The following is a 22,610-nucleotide window of genomic DNA, read 5'->3' as shown; positions in this document are numbered from 1 at the left end:
TCCCGTAGGAAAACGTAGAGAAATCCATTGCCTTTCGTAGCTAGGGCGAATAAGGACCATGAAAGAGCGTCTAAATATCTGAATATATTTTGAATGTCTATGGATATGAGTTGTAGTGTAGGAAGTAGTTCGACAGTATCGCAGCCAGTAGTAAAAAAAGAACTCATAGGTATTCAAGAAGTATACTTTTTTGACGAAGAGCTTCCGAAGAACGGGTCCTCTAGTGTTGGCATAGGACAGGATAAAGATACATTGGAATCTGGAGAACAAACTAGGAGTATGTTCCCAATCATTGAACCTGACACAGAAATTGATATGATAAATGAAGTAATAGAAGCAGAAGATGGTGCTGCAGATGTCCCTGCTCATACAGAAATTAGGGATGAATTAAATGGTAGTCAAGAAGAAATGGGGAATGTAGCTGTTCCTATAGAGATAAAGAAATTCACCACCATGGTGCGAGGTCGTAAAAGTCAAATTAGCTATAGGGTTGTTGATGAATCACATTTCAATATGATAAAAGATCAAGAGAATTGTAAAAAGAAAATAATTACAAAAGATGATCCTCGAACACACACTCACTATGTTAAGTTCTTAAAAAAAGAAGGTAAAACCCATAAAATATGGGAATGTGGTATTTGTAGTAAAGAATTCAGACATCAGTACACATTAATGAGGCATCTTCCAACACATACTGATGAGAGAAATTATAAATGTGAAACATGTGGAAAAGGTTTTCGACAAATGAGCACTCTTTCTCAGCATCGAGCTATTCACAGTGATGCAAGACCTTATGTTTGTGAACTTTGCAAAAAAACTTTTAACCGAGTTTCTACTTTGATATCCCATCGGAAAACACATTCTGATGATAAACCTCACAAATGTGAAATATGTGGGAAGGGGTTTCATCAAAAGGGGAATTTGAGAAACCATAAATTTACACACACAAATGAAAGGCCTTATAAGTGTGAGTCATGTGGTAAAGGATTCAATCAGATGTCAAATTTAATGTGTCACAAACTTAAAGCACACTCGCACGGAAATAAGCGGTACATCTGTACTTTATGTAATTTAGAATTCCCACGTAAACATGCATTGAAGTCTCACGAGGAGTACAAACATGGCTTCAAGATTCGAGGACAGAGGGAACAAGACTTATACACTTCACTCTACCCTAACCTGCCACATAAACATGATTTAAAAAATGGTCTACATGAAAATTTTATTCAGAATCACAAAATTATTCCAAATGAATTTAGTCACCATGACAGGGATCAGAATAGTACTTCTGTAGGCGTTGTTATTGATCCCATCACAACAAAGGCAATGACTGTCACTAGACAAACAGGACAAATTCCTTTTGCTTTACTTAAACTTGTGAAAGGCAATCCAGTTCTAGTGAAAGTAATGATGACTTCTAATGGTAAACATATATTATTGCCTGCAACAGCTGATGATTTACGGTCTGCAAATATCATAACTGTGTTCCCAAATTCTGATAATTCTAGAAATGGAAGTTCTCTTAAAGCTTTACAAATTAAGGTTCCAATAGTAGCCACAGTAATTCAGAAATTAACTCCAGATGGTAATTACACAATATCAGTAGAATCACCGGATAGTAACCATAATTTTAATGCTCCACCTCTTGAAAGTCTTCAGAACGGACCGAGCATGGAAGCAACATCATCGGGAGAACTGAAGAGATCGCTTCATAGCAGCCATTTCTTATACAGGAATGGTAGCATGTTGGACGGCGAGGAAGAATACAAGACTGAAGCAGATGCTCTGCTTGAAAAAGCAGTCAGCATGATCCAGAAAGAGGATCCTGTTGAGTCGTCTTCTTACCAGCAGGATTCAGCAACGGCAGGACTAATGGAGTTTGTCTCAAATGACGACGATATCCAGTTTGTGTGTACATCTCCAGACGGGACCTACAAAGTTTTGAGTCAAGAGGAAGCGGCAGATATGATGCAACAGCCTGGACAGACTATTGAAGTCGTCAGCAATGAGAAAAGTCTCATGGAAGAAAACGGTAGGAATTCATTAATTAATAAAAGTCAGTTAAATCAGATTGTGGAATCTATGTTGTCTGCAGGTTTCCAAACAGCAGATGATCAAGAGATCATTCTGAATGGGGGAGAAGAACCTTCAATGTTGGGGGAATTTGGGTTATCTGCATCTTCCCAAGCCGTGTTCTCACGAGCAGAGGAGATATTACCATGAAGTATACGTAATGTAATTTAGGGTTGCCACAATGTTAGCTTTACTTGGTAAAACAGCAGTGGTCAAAGGGATTCACGAGCTGAATCTATATATATAGAGCATGGTGATTTGTCGAATAAAAAGGATTGTTTCTTGAAGAATATCTCACCATTCACTTTATTCGTATTAACTTCAGGCTTCTCAGTCAGTGATAACTTAACGTACCAAGTATGGTTGTTTTGATGACAAAGCGATTCATATTTTTATATTACTGAGGGGAGTTAAAGTAATTAAATACTCACAGTTTATTTTCATAGTAAGCACGGAAATGACAGACTTCAGAAGTCCTACTCATGAAGTTCCTTGTGGGTTAAGCATTGTTGAAATCTGTTCTACAATGTTTTACTCAAAACTTGCTGATGAAGTTTGTCCCTTCTGATGCACTCTATATGCATACAATTACTGAGACGGGTTATGCTGATCAGTTTAAAAACTATTAGAAATGTTTGAGATTTCGAAGTTTACATTCTGATCAAAACTAGAATTATCCTTATTGTATAGGTGCACATTTCACTGCACTTATTTTATATGACTTGTCAAGAGTTCTTTTACTGAATTATGTATCATTTACTCTCATTTTTTGTATTTTATGTATAAAAATTCCTATTTGAATAGTACTGTCTGTTATTTTTGTGTATGTTTCTAAAACTGTTATATTATATTATTGTCCTTAACCAGAAATAAAGATTGATTTTTATACGTAGTCATATTTTGCCAATAGGCTCTGCAAGAATAAAAGAACTCTTGCTAGAAACATTAAAAACAAATTTTGTTCCTAGGAATATCTTCCTAAAATAAATCTGAGATTTTCAAAATTTTATACAAATTATATTTGTTGGGAGACTATATAGAATGGTAGCCTATAAAGCATGTGAATAAGAGATAAGAAATTAATTCTAACAGAAGAACGGAATCTCATTGTCTGAAGCATGGCTATAAGAGATTGTGTGATGGTAAAAACTTGCCGTCTTTCTTCCCAGGTTAACCACTTAAATTCTAACAAGTGGCAACCCTAGTTTACATGCTCAGAATGCACTTCTTTGTGTATGATTGTGAGTCATGTTTTAATGACAGGAGCTAACAATCAATGGTAAGGTAGGCTACGTAAAGAAACGATCATAAGCCACCTCTGATTATGAACTGATCTTTGTGAGACTGACTTTTTTCTATGTGTAATTTACATTCAGTCTCAAAGCACTTATGTGTGTGTAAATGTTTCTCAGTGTTGCATGGTGAAGCTTTAATTGAAACCTCTATCACATAAATAATGTACATTATTCAGTACTCTAAGTAGATTAGATTTTTGTATGTGTATGATATTTTTCTATGCAAGAATAAAGAGCATGGTGAAATAGGTCTTTGTTAATCGAATGTAGTAGTGAAGTTTAATCATAGTGGAGGTGAATATCTCTAAATAGTGTAAGCAGGAGCAATTTCTGTATAAGGGCCATCGGGGCCTAGCCTCACCAGATATTACTACCTCACGATTCGGTGTTAAGTTGGTAGTACTCGTCTGATCACTCAGTACCGTTAATGAGAGAGTGCACTGATGTTTGTTGGCATCTAAAATGCAGGCAGGGAAGCCCTTCACAAAGCAAGGGAGTCACCTTGTACATTCACTTCAAATCACTAGGTTCTTTCCAACACGCAGTTCATTGTCTGCACACAAATGCATTAACTTATCGCTCTATCCACATGCACTGACTTTTCATTGGTTATGGGACTGATACATGAATGAGCTGTGTTGGAATACTTTCTCGTACTATTTTAGGAATGGCATGGAGAAATGCCTTCTCTTCTTTTCTTCTATGAATTGGAGTAACATGATAAACAAGTTCATTAAATAATTACCTAAATAATTTTATTTTTGCAAAAAATAGCAATTTAACTTCATCTTCAATGGATTAAGGTTGTGAAACGTCACTGTCACTTCTCACAATATAACCTCAATAACCTAACTTATCCAATAAAATACATCGCACGGAAGAAACAAGCGAACATTAGGAGGCAGATTCAATCTCTCTGCGCATGTCACTGAATTGGAAAATGGACGAGTCAGTGCATTATTTAAACTGTGGACTACTTCCGACCAATGCCAAGAGTTAGCTGGAAAACCAGACTGTACAGTAGTACACAGACGGAATACATGACTGTAACTTCGACTGTGTTGGCAAGGATTTTTCATGTTGCTCAGGATCAAAGAGATTCTGTACTGGTATAGGAACTGAGTTGGAAAGAACCTATTATCAGCATGATATAGATGTTGATTCCCATTATTAGCAACTGTTACCGAGCGAGTTGCTTATGCATTTTGTGTCACTTAGCTGTGAAGTTGCATTTGGTAGATGGTGGATTCAAACCCCTCTATATAATTTAAACCTTCCTGGCTATTCTGCCGTGGACCACTCCTCTCATTCCTGTCAGATGTTTTGACTACAACTGCAGTTGTCATCTTCTGTGGCGGCGTCTATGTACTCTTTCCTGTATCCCGCACAGCGCTGTAGTCGAAACGTCTGGCAGGAATAAGAGGAATGGACTACGGCAGAATAGCCCAGAAGATTATTATTATATTGACTCCGGCCGTGAAAGCCTTCATACTGTGATCAAACCCCTCTTTTGGCAATGTTGAAGATGGTCTCCTATGTTCTCCCATTTTCACACCAGGCAAATGCTGGGACTGTTGCTTTCTTCTCTGTCTTATCCCATCCTCATCATAAGACTTGTCGGAGTATTGCAAAATGCAGATAACATACTATTATTATTTATTTGTTTGTCGATTTATCTCTTTATAAGTGTGCGAAGTCAGGGCTCTTGGCCCTCTCTTACACTTAACTATATTTTTTATTTAGAGGGTAGTTTGTGATATCGTACAAATTAATTAGATGATGGTTATGATGTTGATTGTGGTTTAAACAGGAAATATGATTAATATAATGACTAAAGTAATTTAGGTAACTAGGTAGATGACTGGACAATAATGGTGATACCAGTAATAATTTAAACAAAGTAACTCATCATATGTCCGGCCCCGTGGTGTAGGGAGCAATGCATCCGCCTGTTACCCGGCGGCCCCGGGTTTGATTCCCAGCCGGGTCAGGGTTTTTTAATTGTATATTATTAATATCCCTGGCCTGGGAACTGGGTGTTTGTGTCGTCCTTAACGTTCCTTTCCTCACATTCAACACTTTATACTTTCGCAATATCCAAATACACGCGGGTTCATAACATATGGTGCAAGTAGGGGCAAAAGAACTTTGTAGATCGACGGCCCGAACATATAGCATTAAAAATATGCACTATTGGTTTTAGAGTTACGTAGGAGACTGACAATCTACATCATGGCCTCTCAGGGTGCATGCACCAGTGCATTGCGTGGCATAAGGTGCAAAAGACAACTTTGTTAGGTTCACCAGATTCCAGACACCCACTCCTTGATTGTGTGCAACAGCACTGTCTCCCCCTATGCCTGTCTCGCTCGCTCCCTCCGCCTGTCTCCCACTTCATCACTTGCTTTCCAACATACTACCATCTGAGCAAAGTTGGGCTGAGCTTAGCAAGATTCGCCCTGAGACAAACCACCGGTCCAAACCGAGCCAAGTCGGACCGATACACGGTAGAACCTCGGCGCCTCGGTTTGCACACATGAGATTTTGGGCGTTTAAGAAACATTGATCTACATCATAACACAATTATTAAGTAACATAAATTAACATAAATTCATTCTCACATTCGCTTAAGATTTCATGCAAGCTGGATTCACAAGCACGCTACAGCAGTCCACTGGGGTGGAAAAGTCAATAATTTTAAGATTAAAATCCCCAAATCTAACTGATTATATCAAGAATTTATCTCTAAACCTCCAGTGTAGGAGGTAAAAGTTTAACCATCTCTGCTACACAGCCAGCAAAGTGGTAAGTGATGAAACTTTCACCTATATCAATATTATGGTCTTTAAGGAAGGAAACAAATGTTTCTATTTTATAGTGTCACAAAGGTTGTTCGAATTCCTACTTTCATATAAGTGAAAAATTTAGATCGCGAGTAGAAATTCAAAGGTAAATGAGGTATATGTACCCTCGCAGAGCAAATAAAAAATAACTCTGAATAGAAAAAAGTGAATTATTGTTAAACTTGTTCAGGTTCTGATAAAGATGTTGATTCCCATAGGGAACCTGAAATATTTGCTCCAAAGGAGTAAATTTATAATACCAATATAGTTTTTTTTTTTTTTTTTTGCAAGTTGCTTTACGTCGCACCGACACAGATAGGTCTTATGGCGACGGTGGGACAGGGAAGGGCTAGGAGTGGGAGGGAAGCGGCCGTGGCCTTAATTAAGGTACAGCCCCAGCATTTGCCTGGTGTGAAAATGGGAAACCACGGAAAACCATCTTCAGGGCTCCAATATAGTTGGTCCGGACCAACCATATTGGTATTGGTATTGTTCAGGTTTAACGCTAAGAATCTCATTCTTCGGGTTCCGTATTGAATCAAGATTCACAATAAACAAAGAAAATAATAAGATCTACCTTTTTCAATACTATATATTATGTATTGTTCAGGTTCCCCAAAATAAAGCTGTGCTACAATTATAATAAATTCAAATTAATTCTGATGTGCCTACTCACTTGTTGGCATACCTATTCTAGCTGCCAAGAAGAAAATGTCCATGGTATTGAATTCTTAGAGTTAAATTTCTTGTTCAGATCCTCTCAAAAAACGGAAAGTTACCAAAGTACAGTCCACCGATTGTGCTAAATTTTGGGTAAATGTAGTGCAAATGTTTTTGTTGAGGTGAATTTTTACGTTTGCTGGGCATCTGAATGTGACTGTGGGACATTTTCTAGGAAATCCACAACAGAGTGGTGGTGGTGGTGGTGGTGATTATTGTTTTAAGATGAAGTACCATCCTCTATATAACAGTAATCAGAGAGGAAAAATGGAAGGGATCTAACATTTCGAAAAATGAAGGTTTCGCCCAAAGGAAGACAAGCACAGCTACAGCAAAGGGTGTAAAAATGAAAGACTCCCTAGGCCTCGCAACCTAATACCGTCCAGAAGCTAAGTAAATTCCTAATTGCCATATCTACGTGAATAATCCCCAGATACTTTTCTTTTTCAGCAAGAAATTGGGGTATGTGTATTATTTGTGTCAGTGCTCCTGACACAGAGAAAACAAGAAGTTGGTCTTTTTCCAACCATTCTTTTGACAACTCTGTTCCTGCAGGAAGCATGCTGCATAGCAGGTGCATATCATATTAATTGCATGGCATCGGTTTAAGTAGTAACATGTGTTTACGATGGCTGAGTGGTGGTGGTGGTTATTGTTTTAAGAGGAAGTACAACTAGGCAACCATCCTCTATTAACAATAATCAGAGGGGAAAATCTGAGGGATCCAAAGCTATGGAAAATGAAGGTATCGACCAAACAAAGACAAGGACCACGAAGGGCGTGAAAGAAAGACTCCCTAGGCCTCGACACTGTTGTATATTAAAGTTCTAATGCAACACATTTATAAACTGATTTGAAATTAAAGTACAAATATGTTACAATCCTTCGAATGGAGAAATTAACTTAACATAAAATATAATAGTCCTCATACTGAAATCCATATAAACTTACTTTCACTGACAGAATGTTAACACCGGGCGAGTTGGCCGTGCAGTTAGGGCCGTGCAGCTGTGAACTCGCAACCGGGAGATAGTGGGTTCGAACCCACTGTTGGCGGACCTGAAGATGGTTTTCCATGGTTTCCCATTTTCACACCAGGCAAATGCTGGGGCTGTACCTTAATTAAGGCCATAGCCGCTTCCTTCCCATTCCTAGCTCTTTCCTGTCCCATCGTCGCCATAAGACCTATCTGTGTCGGTGCGACGTAAAGCAATTGACAAATGAAAAAGAGTGTTAACAGAGAAACCTAAAGATATCCACTTGAATGTTCAATGGTTAAGGTACTTATTTTCTAGATTTTTGGTTAACTGCATTTTACCATAACTTTTATAGTCTAGAATAACTATCAGCTGTCGTGGTATCACCAACATTGACCTAACAGCAAATAAGTCCGGCCCCGCGGTGTAGGGGGCAACGCATCCGCCTGTCACCTGGCAGCCCCGGGTTTGATTCCCGGCCGGGTCAGGGGTTTTTAATTGTAAATGGTTAATATTTCTGGCGTGGGGACTGGATGTTTGTGTCGTCCTTAACATTCCTTTCCTCACATACAAAATTCTACACTTCCGCAATTACACTTACACACAGGTTCCTATCATATGGTGAAAGTAATGGCAAAAGATCTGCAGAGGTTGACGCCACGAACAAATATCATTTCTTAAAAAAAAAGAAAAAAAAAAAAGAACAGTAAGTGAAGCCAATATACAGGGGCGTAGCCAAGGGGGGGGGTTTACTGGGGGGTTAGACCCCCCCAATCGAAGTTTTACAAAAGAAAATAAACGGAGACTGACATCTTCGAGTTGTGTGAACCATGGCTGTGTAAGTAATAATTTGAATAGTTTCTAAATTATTTCGGACCAGCGACAAGGGCCGAGCCTGGTGGGTCATCCATCCAAACCCTGACCACGCCCGATGTTTGCTTAATTATAGTGGGCCCTGTCACTGGATTGTTTGCCGGAATACATGAATTTTAATAATGTATTCAGGTGTGCCAGTGAAAGTAGATTTAATGTGTCAGCTCTTTTGAACATTGTATAACTGTACAACCAACAGATCTCTTGAATCTATTTTCTATCTGAACATACCATTCACTCTAAAACTGTTGACGATCATATTGTTCTTGTTCTGTATTTTAATGTAAGATTTTGTAGTGTACTGCAATCTGAATATTAGCATCAGTGTTCTAGCCAGAAATTTTCGCCAGCTGTGTGGCAGGAATGAGTAGTCGGGCAGGGTAAACAATGTAAAAAAATAAATATGATAAAATTTCAATTTATTCCCCTCTCGGCATTAAAAATAACATCAGGTAGGTAAACATTAACTGCACAATTGAACTCTTCTACTGTTATCATGAACGGGACATAACCGAGTATTTTGAACTTCTGGTGTTCTACAGCTCATTCATAGGCCTAATCATGTAACACCAGGACTTACCACTCAGTTGCTGTGGAGTACCATACGGGTTTGAAACGTCATGTGGAATCGAGTGCTTGCATGCGATTTCATGCTACTCCAGATATCGTTCGTGTACAACACAACGTGATAGTCAAGCTAAACTGATGCAATTACGCTGACAATAATGAAGATTTGTAATTTAAATAAACCGTTTTACAGTATTTACATTTTAATTTGGAGCACCCATTGACTCAAATAAGCATTAATATTATGTAAGAGCTCAGGCGGCAGCGTGCCGGCCTCTCACTGCTGGATTCCGTGGTTCAAATCCCGGTCACTCCATGTGAGATATGTGCTGGACAAAGCGGAGGCGGGACAGATTTTTCTCCGGGTACTCCAATTTTTTCCTATCATATTTCATTCCAGCTAACACTCTCCAGTATCATTTCATCTGGCATTCAGTAATCATTGCCCCAGAGGAGTGCAACAGGCTTCAGCAGTCGGCACAAGTCCTATCCTCACCACTGGATGGGTGCATCATTCATTGCATTCCTGACCCTGTCAAATGACTGGAAACAGGCTGTGGATTTTCATTTTCATTATGTAACAGCACACATCTAGGTTATGTTAGCTGGGCGGTGCGCCTGTTAAAAAGGTCCTAGGCAGAACACTGAACATAATTCCCTTGTATCAGTGATCTTATAAAGACACACACTCACAAGTACCTTCATTATGTTCTCTCATCATATTGTAACTATAACTCCCACCATCGGTCGATCCTGGCTATGCTACTGCCAAAATACATCTCCATATATATATATATATATATATATATATAGCCCTGTAGATGATACTCCTACAAATACTTCAGATGCCAGAGCTTGAATGAAGTAAGTTCTGGAGTGAAACTCTGTACGACTGTAACTCAATCCACCTTTCTGCCACCTTATTAAACAACAAGTAGCCATGCCCGGATTGCGGTGTTATACCGCTTTTCACGAGAGTTTAATCCTGATGTAAACAAATAGGCGGAGCACCTTGCCGTTGCACGTGGACATAGACGTAGTTGATTGGAGAAGCAACCACCACACTCACTCGACTGTATGCAAGCTCGAAGAAAAGTACTACGTCGCATTAATTTTATTTTAGTTTATTACATTTAGAAAGTTTGGAAGAGTACGTAATCAAATTAAAATATGGTTGTCATATATACCGGTATATATATGAGCTTTTTTAAATTTATAAAATAGTGGTTAAATAACGAGAAATGAAGGCACAAGTTGTGGTGTAATACAGGAAGTCTTCTCATAGTGGGGGAAAGTCCCAAACTGTACAGCATGGAGATAAGGTGCTGCATCTTGCAGCAGCAGTCAGTGAGTCAGTATTCATAGTGAGAGAAATGGAGCAAGAGGTAGGACCGTCGCGTGTAGTGAAGCACAAAAGAGGAAAACCACTCAGAGGTGACCATAGGCAATGCATTGCGAATGTGTTCAATAAACTAAGTGAACAGAATCCAGGTTTAGTCATCTATTCAGAAGTTCAGATCTTCGCACTGTTGTCGTATGCGATACGCAGCCCTGTACGTCCGAACACGAGGCGTTGGCGGGGTGGAGGTCGGTACTATACACTCAGAAAATCAAAACTCTTTCTTTGGCGGAGGCGTGGACATACCATGTTTATATCAGGATTAAACTCTCATGAAAAGACATATAGTGAGTCGCTGGAGAGAGAAGTCTGTCTGGACTGCCTTGGTGAGGTATTCTACTCTTCCCAGCAGCATGACTCCTATATATACTGGTAGCCGCAATCACCTGACCGGCTCAGACATCATCAGCAGCCCGCAATGTTCAAACCAGCACTACCACAGATACCTAATACTGTCAGGGTCAGAAAAGAACAAGCGTTGACCAAGGAAGGTTGAATAGGATGGAGAAAAGTGGAGCCTGGCATAAGTAAGTGGAAGCAATGCCAGGACTCAGCTAAGAGCCCCATGGTCACCAATCTATGCTCCTAAGTTAAGAGCCCATGGGGCCCCTTTTACAGTAGTCGCCTCTTAAGACAGGCAGAGAATACCATGGATGATATTCTACCGAATTCTCATTATCAGTTGTTAACAGCTAACGAGAAGCTCCAAATTTATTGAAGAGGCAGAACAAATTGGTAACCATGCTGCAGAAAGAAAGTACAATGTGGAAAAAACTTGCACATGTGATTGGAAGAAAAGTAAAACTCATCTTGAATAGGAAAACTAACTGCTGTGCATTTCACAAACAAAAAAATTTAAGTTCTTCAGAAATTAAAAACAGGATGTGCAAATATGTAGGAAAATTAGCATTGTGCAACATCTCCAAAATAATGATGAAGAACAGATTGTGAATTTCCACGGATGTCTTATTGGTTTGCACAAAAGAAATTTGTATTTACTCTTCCAAATGTAGACCAGATGCCAGTATGTTTTGAAATGCTGCAGAACTATACTGATGAAGATTATAATGTGATGAATTGCTTCATCTTATAACTCATTGTACTGTACTATTTACTGTTTTAAATATAAATAATTAACAAAGCTGTACAAATACAAAATTTTCTTTCTTAAAATTAGAATGCTGGGATATTATTTGATGACAGAGAATAATTTCATACATATTATATTCTTATTAAAAGCATAAATCATCTGCCACTTGGAATTTGTGAGATACCACATTTGCCACTAACAGAGAATGTAATAATTGTGATAATTTAGGCAAGAATTGTGAGAGTTGCCAACATTTACTAGCCTCCATATTCAACTAGAACTGACCATGGATCTTTCTCGTTTCCATTATCCTCTCATTTACACCGAGTGGCCGAAAGTCACGGGAAGGGGTTTCCCATTAGAAAATGTGCCGTGTATGACCCCCTGAGCATTATGGCTAGCTGTGGCAAAGCTGAGCAGTCTGTCACAGACACCAGTATCCTCAAGATGGCAACACATCGCGAGTTAACATACTTTGAATGTGGGATGATCATCGGCGCATGGCACATGGGTTATAGCATTGCGAATTCAGGTTTCCAAAGACAACAGTGTCGGGGGTGGATCGTCAATATCACAGAGAGGATGTTACTACCTACGTAAACTGCCACACGGAAAGACCACAGGTGTTTAACGAACGGACATCGCGTTGCCTCCGCAGAACCATACTGGGCACTCGACAGGCTACTGTGAGTCAGATCACCTCCCAGTTGATTGTTGGGAGTCAGGAACCCATTTCTACCAGGACTGTAAGGAGGCAACTGCACCACATAGGCTTCACCAGCCGACGACCAACTCATGTCCCTTTGCTGACACCTCGACACAGAGCTCAACAATGTGCATGGGCGCGCGAATATCGGCAATGGACCGTGGAACATTGGCGGCATGTTCTATGGTCCTATGAATCCCGATTCCTGTTGTATTGTGCTGATGGGTGTGTGAGAGTGTAGCGTATGCCCCATGGAGCTATGGATCCTGTGTGTCAACAAGGTTGTGTTCAGGTGGGAGGTGGCTCAGTTCTGGTATGGGCGGCATTCTCGTGGTTGCAATTAGGCCCAATTGTCCGGCTGCAGGGAGTGCTGACAGGTGCATGTTATGTGGACATTCTTTTAGACCATCAGCATCCCTTTCTGGCTCTAGAGTACCCTGATGGAGATGCCATGTTTCAACCATGTTACTGTTCTGGGGTGACACACAGGTGGTTGGAGGAGCACTCCAATGAAGTTACGACTATGGATTGGCCCTCCAGATCCCCCGATCTTAATCCAATCAAGCATTTATGGAATGCTGTCGATGCTGGTAAACGCTCCATGAACCTCGCACAAACTGAACAAGACCAATAGTGGGTAGCAGTGCAGGATGCATGGGTCCAGATCCCCTCAGAATGATTCCAACCCCTTTTAGAGTCAATGCCTTGCTGTTTTGAGGGCTCACAAAGAAGCAACTCTTTCTTAACATCACATTCAGTATCTTCCCATGACTTTTGATCATGCAGTGTATGTTGGCCTCGGAAGTACTGAAGGTAGAACGAGGAGAGGCAAGGCAGAAATGGGGAAATTAGAGGGAAGCTGGGTATAGAAACACTGCGATACAAAATTGTAAGGGATCGCCTACAATGGTTTGGGTACATGAAAAGAATGGAAGAGGGGAGGAATTATGGAACAGAGAATGGAGAGACAGAGGCCTAGAGGAACACCACCAAAGAGACGAGAGGACAAAATTAAAGAGGATATTGAAAGATCACAGGTGGAGGTGGAGAGAATATACAGCGTGATTCAGCCGCCCCTTCCAATGTGGTTTTATGCAACCCACAATATTCATTCCATCCTGAAAACATCTGCCCTGCTGGTATGCTCAGACAACACAACCGGATATCTTAGTATTTACTGCTTCACATGATAGGACACCATAATATTATACTCGTATTAAACACTGCAAGACATGCGAGTGCCTTCTATCATACGAACCTAACACGCCGGCCAAACACTAAATTGATATTGTGACCGCAGTAAACCTAATACGTGCTACAAGCTGTCCAGTGTGCCATACAGAACCGTAGTGTAGTTGGTAAAGGCATGGCGGAGCGGGCTTGCATGTCAGGTGGGAGGTTCGAGTCCAAGGTAAAGATGGCAAATTTTTTAAATATTTGTTTACTATGTACCCGCTTTCATGCAAATTGTGTGTGAATGAATGTGTTTGTGGTCGTAAGAAGGGCCAATTAATTATCAGGCTGGACACATACAGACCGTAAATAATAGGAACACAAGTGTCCTGAAAATCTTTTATCACAGCAGATGCTCAATGTGATGACCTTTTTGGTTTATGTACATTCTGGCCCGGTGTCAAATAGATTGTCTTGCATGCTGAAGCTTTCCAGGTGTAATTGCTTGGCAGGCGTCCATGATGAGTTGCCGGAGCTGGTCGGGGTTTTCCAGCGCTTGAGCGTAAACAATGTTCTTCAAATGTCCCCACAAGAAGAAGTCTAATGGCATTAAATCTGGTGATCTGGTGGGCCAAGAAACAGGGCCTGCTCGTCCTATCCATTTCCCTGGCAGTTCCTCGTTCAGATGGTTGTGAATGGGCAAAGTCGAATGTGGTGGAGCTCCATTCTGTTGCAACCACATCGTCAAACGATCGTGCAAGGGCACATCCCCCAGCAGCGGTGGGAGTTCCTGACGCAGAAAGTGCAGGTAGCGTGGGCCCGTCCAATGGCCCTCAAGAAATAAGCTCCCATCAGGCGATCCCCCAAGATTCCACACCAAACATTCACTCCCCATCGTACTTGATGGGCACCTGTCGCACCCAGTAAGGATTGTCCAGACTCCAATAGTGCATGTTGTGGTGATTGACGTTCCCATTATTGTGGAAGTGTGATTCGTCCGAGAACATGATATGCGATACGAATGCTGCATCATTGTCCAGCCTGCCTAACAGTCACCGACAGAACTCCATTCAAGCTTTGAAATCCCGCTCATGGAGCTCTTTGTGTAGCTCAAGATGGTATGGGTGAAATTTATGTTCATGCAGTATTCGCCTGACGGCTGGTGTTCACCTGCCGTCCAGTCGCCCTTGTACTGATGTGTGGATTATTACGAGCTGCCTCCAGAACTGCCTCTTCTGTTCCACCTGATGTAACGGGCCTATTGCGGACTGGTGGCTGGTTGGAAATCACTCCTGTCGTAGCAGCCGGGTGCCGCCTATCATCCTTAGGCGTCTTTCAACACGGCGCAATTTCGTAGCAGCCAGGTGCCGCCTGTCGGGATACTGTTCCTGGTACAGACGTAGTGCCTCGCACGTGTTTTGTCTTGCTTTCCCATAAATAAATAAATGAGGAGCATATCAAGGTATTCCTCTGTGGAAAACATGCCGAATGACAGCAGAGATTACAGTACATTTAGGCCCTAACTAGTGGAGTATGCACAGGGCACAAGATTAATAACAGCGTCATTCTACTGTTTGAATGAGCCAAACGTGGGCCTGTGTTTGTGTATTCAAATATCATACCGATGCAAAAATATCTGAACGATGCAGGATGTATTACATACGCCATCTGGTTCAGTGTTTAAGACATTAATTACTGCACTTTTACCTAGTTTTGTACATTGATGCCCCTCTTCATCACACCCGGTCATGAGGCATGACACATTAACATAGTTACATAGTAAAAGGACGTTGCTACATGATTTCAAGGCGTCATGTTTTGTGAACTGATGATATAACATTTCGTTAGGGTTCAGAATCATGTGCAAAATGTGCTCAATGAACATTAGTACCACACAGTACACCTGCAAGGGAATAGCACGCCTATAACCATGTGCACGTTAGTTGGGCTGCAGCAAAAGATATTGGAAGGGGCTGCAGATTCACACTGTACAGAGAGCTCTGGAAGAAGGAGAGGAAAAAATGTAGGTTGCTGATCCACTGTCCGACCTGGGAAGTTCCTGGACATATAGATGATAGAATAAGAAGAAGAAGAACCACAAATTCTGGTAATATATATATGCATGCGGATCCCAGGCTTGATACCCGGCCAGGTCACCGATTTTAGCTGCTTCTGGTCAATTCCTCTGGCTCAGATACTGGGTGTTTGTGTTCCATCTCAATATACACCTCATAACACTACCAACCACCTCAAAAACACTCTGACCATAATACAGCACTAAGTTCATATGTGTGACAGTGTTCACATCTGTAAACCCACCAGAGTGTGGAAAAAGTGGAAGAAGAATTTTCTGGTTCATTCAGCATTACCATATTTTTGTTTTGTGATGATAATAATAATAATAATAATGCCTTAACTACCGTGTGTAGACATTTCAATTTGACACCATCTGGCTGTCAGCTTGTCAATTTTGACATTCCATTTTACTCTAGAGCAGGACCTCTCAAACGCCCAAAATCTCATGCGTGCAAATCGAAGCGCAGAGGCTCCGTACACTGTGCATCGGTCCGACTCGGCTTGACTCGGATGGTATAGTGTGCTGCGAGCGACAAAGCATTTGAATAGATGGCTTGTATATCAGTGAAATAGATAAGTACAAGACAACACATAATAATGGAGCAACCTGTTTCGAAGAAAGCAAAGACTTCCGAAAGACCACTGTCACTCCATGTGAGATTTGTTCTGGATAAATCGGAGGCGGGACAAGTTTTCCCCTGGGTACTCCATTTTATCCCTGTCATCTTTCATTCCACTCTCCAATAGAATTTCATTCCATCTGTCATTCATTAAGCATTGCTCCAGAGGAGTGCGACAGGCTTTGGCAGCTGGCACAATTCCTATCCTCGCCGCATGATGGGGGCTTTATTCATTCCATTCCTGACCCGGTCGAATGACTGAAAACAGGCTGTGGATTTTCACTTTCACTTTCAACCATTTGAGTTCTACATCCACTTCTCAGCTTCATCAGGAGGGGTCATTTTTATTGATCATCAGTATTGGCTAAGAGTTGTATGATAAAAAAAGCTGGAGAAAGACAGGGAAATGAAAGAGCACTGCATAAATATGTGGAGATAGTCCTGGATATTTTACACGGATATGTTTTTTGGGTTGGTGATCATCTGGAATTAGCATCATCAATTTCCAGACACCGTCGTAACCGTGGCAACCAGTGTTCACCTATGTATACTAGGTCAGTAGCGTCATCTTACTGCAAATACCATGTACAGCACACCATACTAATGAATCGATCCTGCAACAGCTCGGCATCAGAATAAAACTGTCGACACTTATCAACAAAAAACAACTCAAATATTTTGGTCATATTGCCAGAATACAGGAGGCAATGGAAATACTTATCATATAAGGAAAAGTCGACGGCCAAAGACCTAGAGGACGTACACCGTTACGATAGATCGACCGGATCAAGAGTTTGTCCAGGATGAGCTTACAGCAAGCAAGTCACCATACCCGAAGCAGAGACTCCTGGAAGCAGATCACAGAAAGCTTTGTCGCGTGATGCCACTACACCCTTATGAAGGGTTGGACTCAAAGAGAGAGCATCATCATCTCATTGTGCGCTTTCTTCATGTAACTAAGATCTTGACAAAATCTAGTATCAAGTGAACCCTGTTCTACTCCTCAGTCCAGAATTAAAATCCTCGAACTGGCCAGAAAACAAACTCAGGGCCTTGGAATAAGAGGCAGGCACCCGACCTCTACACCACACGGCTGGCTAATAATAATATATTTACGAGGTCTAGAATGTCTTTAATTTTCTCACAATTCATTAATCTTACCATTCTTTTCTCGATACACTCATTTTTCTTTCAATTTATCAGAACTTTGAATCTCCCCTGTGGGTGGAGTAAATAATAAGGGCCGATGACCTAGATGTTAGGCCCCTTTAAACAACAAGCATCATCATCAAATAATAATAGTAATAATTATAATTTTTTTTCTTTATTTCCCACTAACTACTTTTACAGTTTTCAGAGACACCGAGCTGCCTAAATTTAGTCCCACATGAGTTCCTTTGCGTGCCAGTAAATCTACTCTCACAAGCCTAACGTATTTGAGCACCTTCAAATACGCCCAGACTGAGCCAGGATTGAACCTGCCTAGTTGGGGTCGAAAGGGCCAGCTCCTCGACCATCTGAGCCAGTCAGCCCCGCCTGGGTGGAGCCAAAGGACCCCTTGCATGCCGTAAGAGGCTACTATGAGGGGAACAAGAATATTTTCTCTCTCTCGTCTTCTGAGCCCATAAACATATCCTTGAATCTGTGCTTTCCCATATAGTGGAGAAAATGTATGCTTGCAAAGCTTTTATGTTTTTTGTGTTTGTCCTTGCTTCCTCCTTTCGTTGTTCCCTCTCTCCACGCTGGCCTGTCGTCGTGTTTATCCTCTTGTCATAGACTTGATTTGTCACTGGTTTGTTGCTTTCCGGTACTTTTATTAAACTTTTTTTCTTCTTTTGTGTTTGTCATGATGTGTGCCAAGTCTTTTACCCCAACTGTATCCATCTTTACCTTTTTCTGTCAACGAGTGTTAACGCCTGCCATCCTGGCAAAGTTGGTAAACAAAACAAGATTGTCAAAGACTGAAAAGAAGTGGATTGATGAAGAAAGAGCCCATTATTTGATGATCACTTGGAGCCGGATGTTTATAACGTCATATTTTTTCCATAGAAAATATAAGTTGAGCATGATTTTATCTATGGTAAATAAAATGATGCAATTTTCATGGGTTATATAAAGTCATCTTATGGTCATATTACCCAGTGAATTTTCATGTTTTTGTAATATTTTAATCCTTTTATTCCATTTTCGCATACCTGCTTTCAGTAGTCTCAAAGATGGATTTTTCACATCTCCCAATTCTTGTCTGTAATTTCTTACATTATCTTTCTTAGAAATATATATTCATGTGAATTAGGAGGGTAAGCTGTATAGAAAGAGACAGATGCATATAAAGCATCAGAATAGTGAGCCTCAATTGAACTCTAATGATTTGACGTGTTTCAAATATGGCGCAGTAACATCCTGCAAAGTAGAGCGTCTTTTTCCCCTTACAAGTCAATGTTGCGTGAAAATAGAAGATCGTTCCTATTTCAAAACTTTAAAATATATGTAATTTGCTATTGTAATTCTTTCTGATCGCCCATCAAAATGTGACATTCATTTCATTCTGTGCAGAGTCAAGAGTTACATTTGGAATGAGTAATTAAATAAATTTTAAAAAATCTATATTTATAAAATAAGAGTTTTGTCTGTACATTGCTCAGAATTTGAAAATAATGGTATTTCTGTATCGGTCATGTCCACAGTAACAAGGAAATACACTTTTTACTTTTCCGTAATTTCTGTCTGTCTGTCTGTCTGTATGTATGTATGTATGTATGTATGTATGTATGTATGTATGTATGTATGTATGTACATGCAACACGAGAAAACGGCTGAAGAGAATTTCATAAAAATCGGTATGCAAAGTCGGGGGATGAACCACTACAATCTAGGCTAAAAATCATTTTACTCACACCGAGTGAAATGGTAGTTTAGGGGAAGGCCTACAATTTAATTCTCAAATATTTATATTATTAGTGGTCCTATCGATAAATACTACATAACTGAAGTTATATAGAATTAAATTTCCGATCATTTATGTCTTATACATTTTTACCGTACCGGCCATGAATACAGATACAGTGGACACCGCTTATTCTGATCACCCTGGGACGCAGATAATTTGATAACATTAACCAGGTGATAACAGTAGCCGAAAAATAAAAATTGATAGGTAGCCTACTGTATTTATTCATAACCTACATGCACTACAATGAAACAGATACCAGTACACAGCACTGCAATACCGTTAACTGTTTTCAGCTATTTAAAATAGTCTCTAATCATTGTTTGCTTCTGGTTGTCTCTCAAAAGTCCATTAATATCTAGCGCCTGTCGCATTTCAGCATTCGTTGGTGTTCGGGAAGTTTCGGCAACATTGTCATCCTCAGCATCGGTATCTTCTGCTCTGTGTTCTTCACCTTTCCTATCTAATTCTGCGGAGGTAACTGCCTCACATGTCGTCTTTGTTTTGCATCAGTAATGATGCCCTCTTCAATGTTCATCCATTCCTGAAATTCATCTTCCGTTAAGCCTGTTGGACAAAGTTCAACATCCTTGTCTACTTCTGGTAACTCTCTTAAAAATCCCCCATACCGGGAACAGTTCCTTATTGTATGTGCTCAGACATTATCCCATGACATGGCTAGAAGATGCAGGGCATCGAGAAGGCTGGTTGTTTTGGCAAGGGCACTGGCACTAGTTTTATGTGAGTCCTCTATGTTTTCTAAGATTCTTGTGCGCATTTCATCGCCATAATGTGAATGATGTGAATGATTCTTCGATCGCATGGTTAAATTATTGAAGTCGTATTCACCGATAAGAAAACCACATTGATGTTCTTGAGCTCACAATTCAGAATGTGTGCTGCACAGTTGTCAACCAGCAAAACTATTTTACGGCCCAGCCTATTATCCCACTTCAGTAGCCATTCCTTGAACATCAGAGCAGTCATCCATGCATTAAGAGTTGGAATGATAGTCCACTGGAGATGCCTTTAAAGCAACGTGGGTTCTTACTTTTCCCAATCAATGACAGTCTTTTCTTTTCACCAGCCATACTTGCACAACATAAAACTCTTACTCGTTCCTTGGAGGTTTTCCAACCTTTAGCACTTTCATATTTGAAGAAGTGTCTGACTCGTTGGCTGAACGGTCAGCGTACTGACCTTCGGTTCCGAGGGTCCAGAGTTCGATTCCCGGCCGGGTCGGGGATTTTAACCTTAATTGGTTAATTCCAATGGCACGGGGGCTGGGTGTATATGTTGTCTTCATCATCATTTCATCCTCATCACGATGCCCAGGTCACCTACGGGTGTCAAATAGAAAGACCTGCACCTGGCGAGCCGAACCCGTCCTGGAGTATCCCGGCACTAAAAGCCATACGACATTTCATTTCATTTGAAGAAGTAAGTGTGTTCAGGTAAGGTGCGATAATACTTGAAAACAAAATAATTGAAAACAAATATGATAACATAAACCGAATTCATGATCACAATAAACGGAAGATTTTCAATGTTTTAGTATTTGTCCGTACCGTACTTCATAAAAGTGATAACATTATCCGTGATTGCAATTCAACGCCGAACCACGAGAAAATGGGCTAACAGAATTTAATGAAAATCAGTATATAGAGTTGGGGAATAATAAACTACAGTCTAAGTTATAAACATTTTTAATCACCCTGAATGAAATTGTAGTTTAGAGGAAGGCGCCTAAAATTTAATTTTTAAATGCCTATGTTATTGGTCCTATCAAAAAGTACTACATAACAAAAGTTGTAGAGAATACAATTTCTGATCATTTAAGCTTTTTTCAGTTTTACCGTACCAACTATGATAAGAGTGGTATTTCAGAGTTGGAAGAAAACTAAATGTGAAGGCCTACAATATTGAAAGCGCATAAGATATATCAACAATAACATTACATTGACCATTGTTTGTTGTGATGTTTGTCTCTTATGCTGTCAGTCAACTACGATAGATGGGATTACTGCTGCGTATCGAATATAACAGCCTGACTGAATATTGGCGGGAAATAGCTGGGGAGTGACAAAACTTTCTTCATTAGCATGCCATTCCTCTGGTTCATACATTTTCTGATACAGCTGGTATGTAACACACTGGTTCATCATAGTATTCCAGCTATTCGATCCCTACTCTGATGCGGTTTTTTAAATGAGCAGTGTGCTCACTTAAGGCAGTGGCTGACTTAGTGCTAGTTGTATGACCTGGTCTAGAATTCCAATTTAGGCCTATTCCAAATTATAGTAGCACAATTCACTAATAAACTCAAAATTCAACCCTGAAAAGACCCGTTTCTTAAGAAGGGCTTCTTCCTCTTCAATTTTATTAAATTATAACATTAATTTTATTCCAAATTAGCAGTGAAGAGGGGTTTTCTCCTCTAATTTGAAGGAACAATTTGCCTCCAAGGCAGATAGATTTTTCCGCTGCCAGTGTAGTGAATTGAGATTTCACGACTCATCGGGTACTCCTAGGAAACAGATTAGTAAAAGGGCATAGGTTTTGTCCTGGGACTCTCTACTATTCGACACTCCACTCCAACCCCCACTGAAAAAAGACGGAGAGTGTTCACACATGACAGCTGTGTGTGGGTTGGTCATTGCAGCTCTGGAACTTTGGACTGTTAGATCGGCAGCGTAGTTCTGTTCATTACAAGTGAGAAAATGTGTGGTTTTTAATTTGATCAAGTATTTCATATGAAAGCATTTATCTTAATCGCGCCATTCCTACTGACGTCATTGTAACGACCTATATTCATTTCAGTTGGGAAAACCACCAAGACCATCTTTCTGAAGATATCAAAGGCAGGTGGACAGTGAGTGTCTGCCATTATAATAAAAATTCCCCAAACTGAGTGAGACTGATGGTAGGCAAGCAGGCCTACCATTACAATGATAATTACCTAAACCAGTCTTCATATGAGAAAAGGCGTTTGGTGACTTCTCCGTCGCTTTTCTAGGGTAACGTTAAGAGCTATGCAATTTAATACAATCTTGCTCACAACATGTACACTACCTAACCTAGAATTTTGTATACAATGTATAATTCCGGGTACATCAACTAGTATAATAATAAAATTAATATTATTATTTATTTATTATTATTGAATGTTCTAGATTTTAAAAGTATATTTTCAATATAATGTTATTTTAAACAGCAGCAAAATGTTGAAGATTTCAAGAAATGTGACC

At 40.2% G+C, this 22,610-nt stretch overlaps 1 protein-coding gene across 1 annotated transcript; it reads left to right on the top strand.

Moving 5' to 3' along the window:
* The first annotated feature begins 105 nt into the window (after nucleotides 1-105).
* LOC136886775 (uncharacterized) lies at nucleotides 106-2,223 on the top strand. The gene has a single exon (XM_067159581.2). It carries the CDS (start codon nucleotides 106-108, stop codon nucleotides 2,221-2,223), a length of 2,118 nt encoding a protein of 705 aa, XP_067015682.1.
* The last annotated feature ends 20,387 nt before the right edge of the window (nucleotides 2,224-22,610 follow it).

Source organism: Anabrus simplex, chromosome X, assembly GCF_040414725.1.
Source record: "Anabrus simplex isolate iqAnaSimp1 chromosome X, ASM4041472v1, whole genome shotgun sequence".
NCBI classification, from domain to species: Eukaryota; Metazoa; Arthropoda; class Insecta; order Orthoptera; family Tettigoniidae; genus Anabrus; species Anabrus simplex.
The sequence above is the reverse complement of the archived record's forward strand: the minus strand, read 5'-3'. Positions and strand labels throughout refer to the sequence as shown.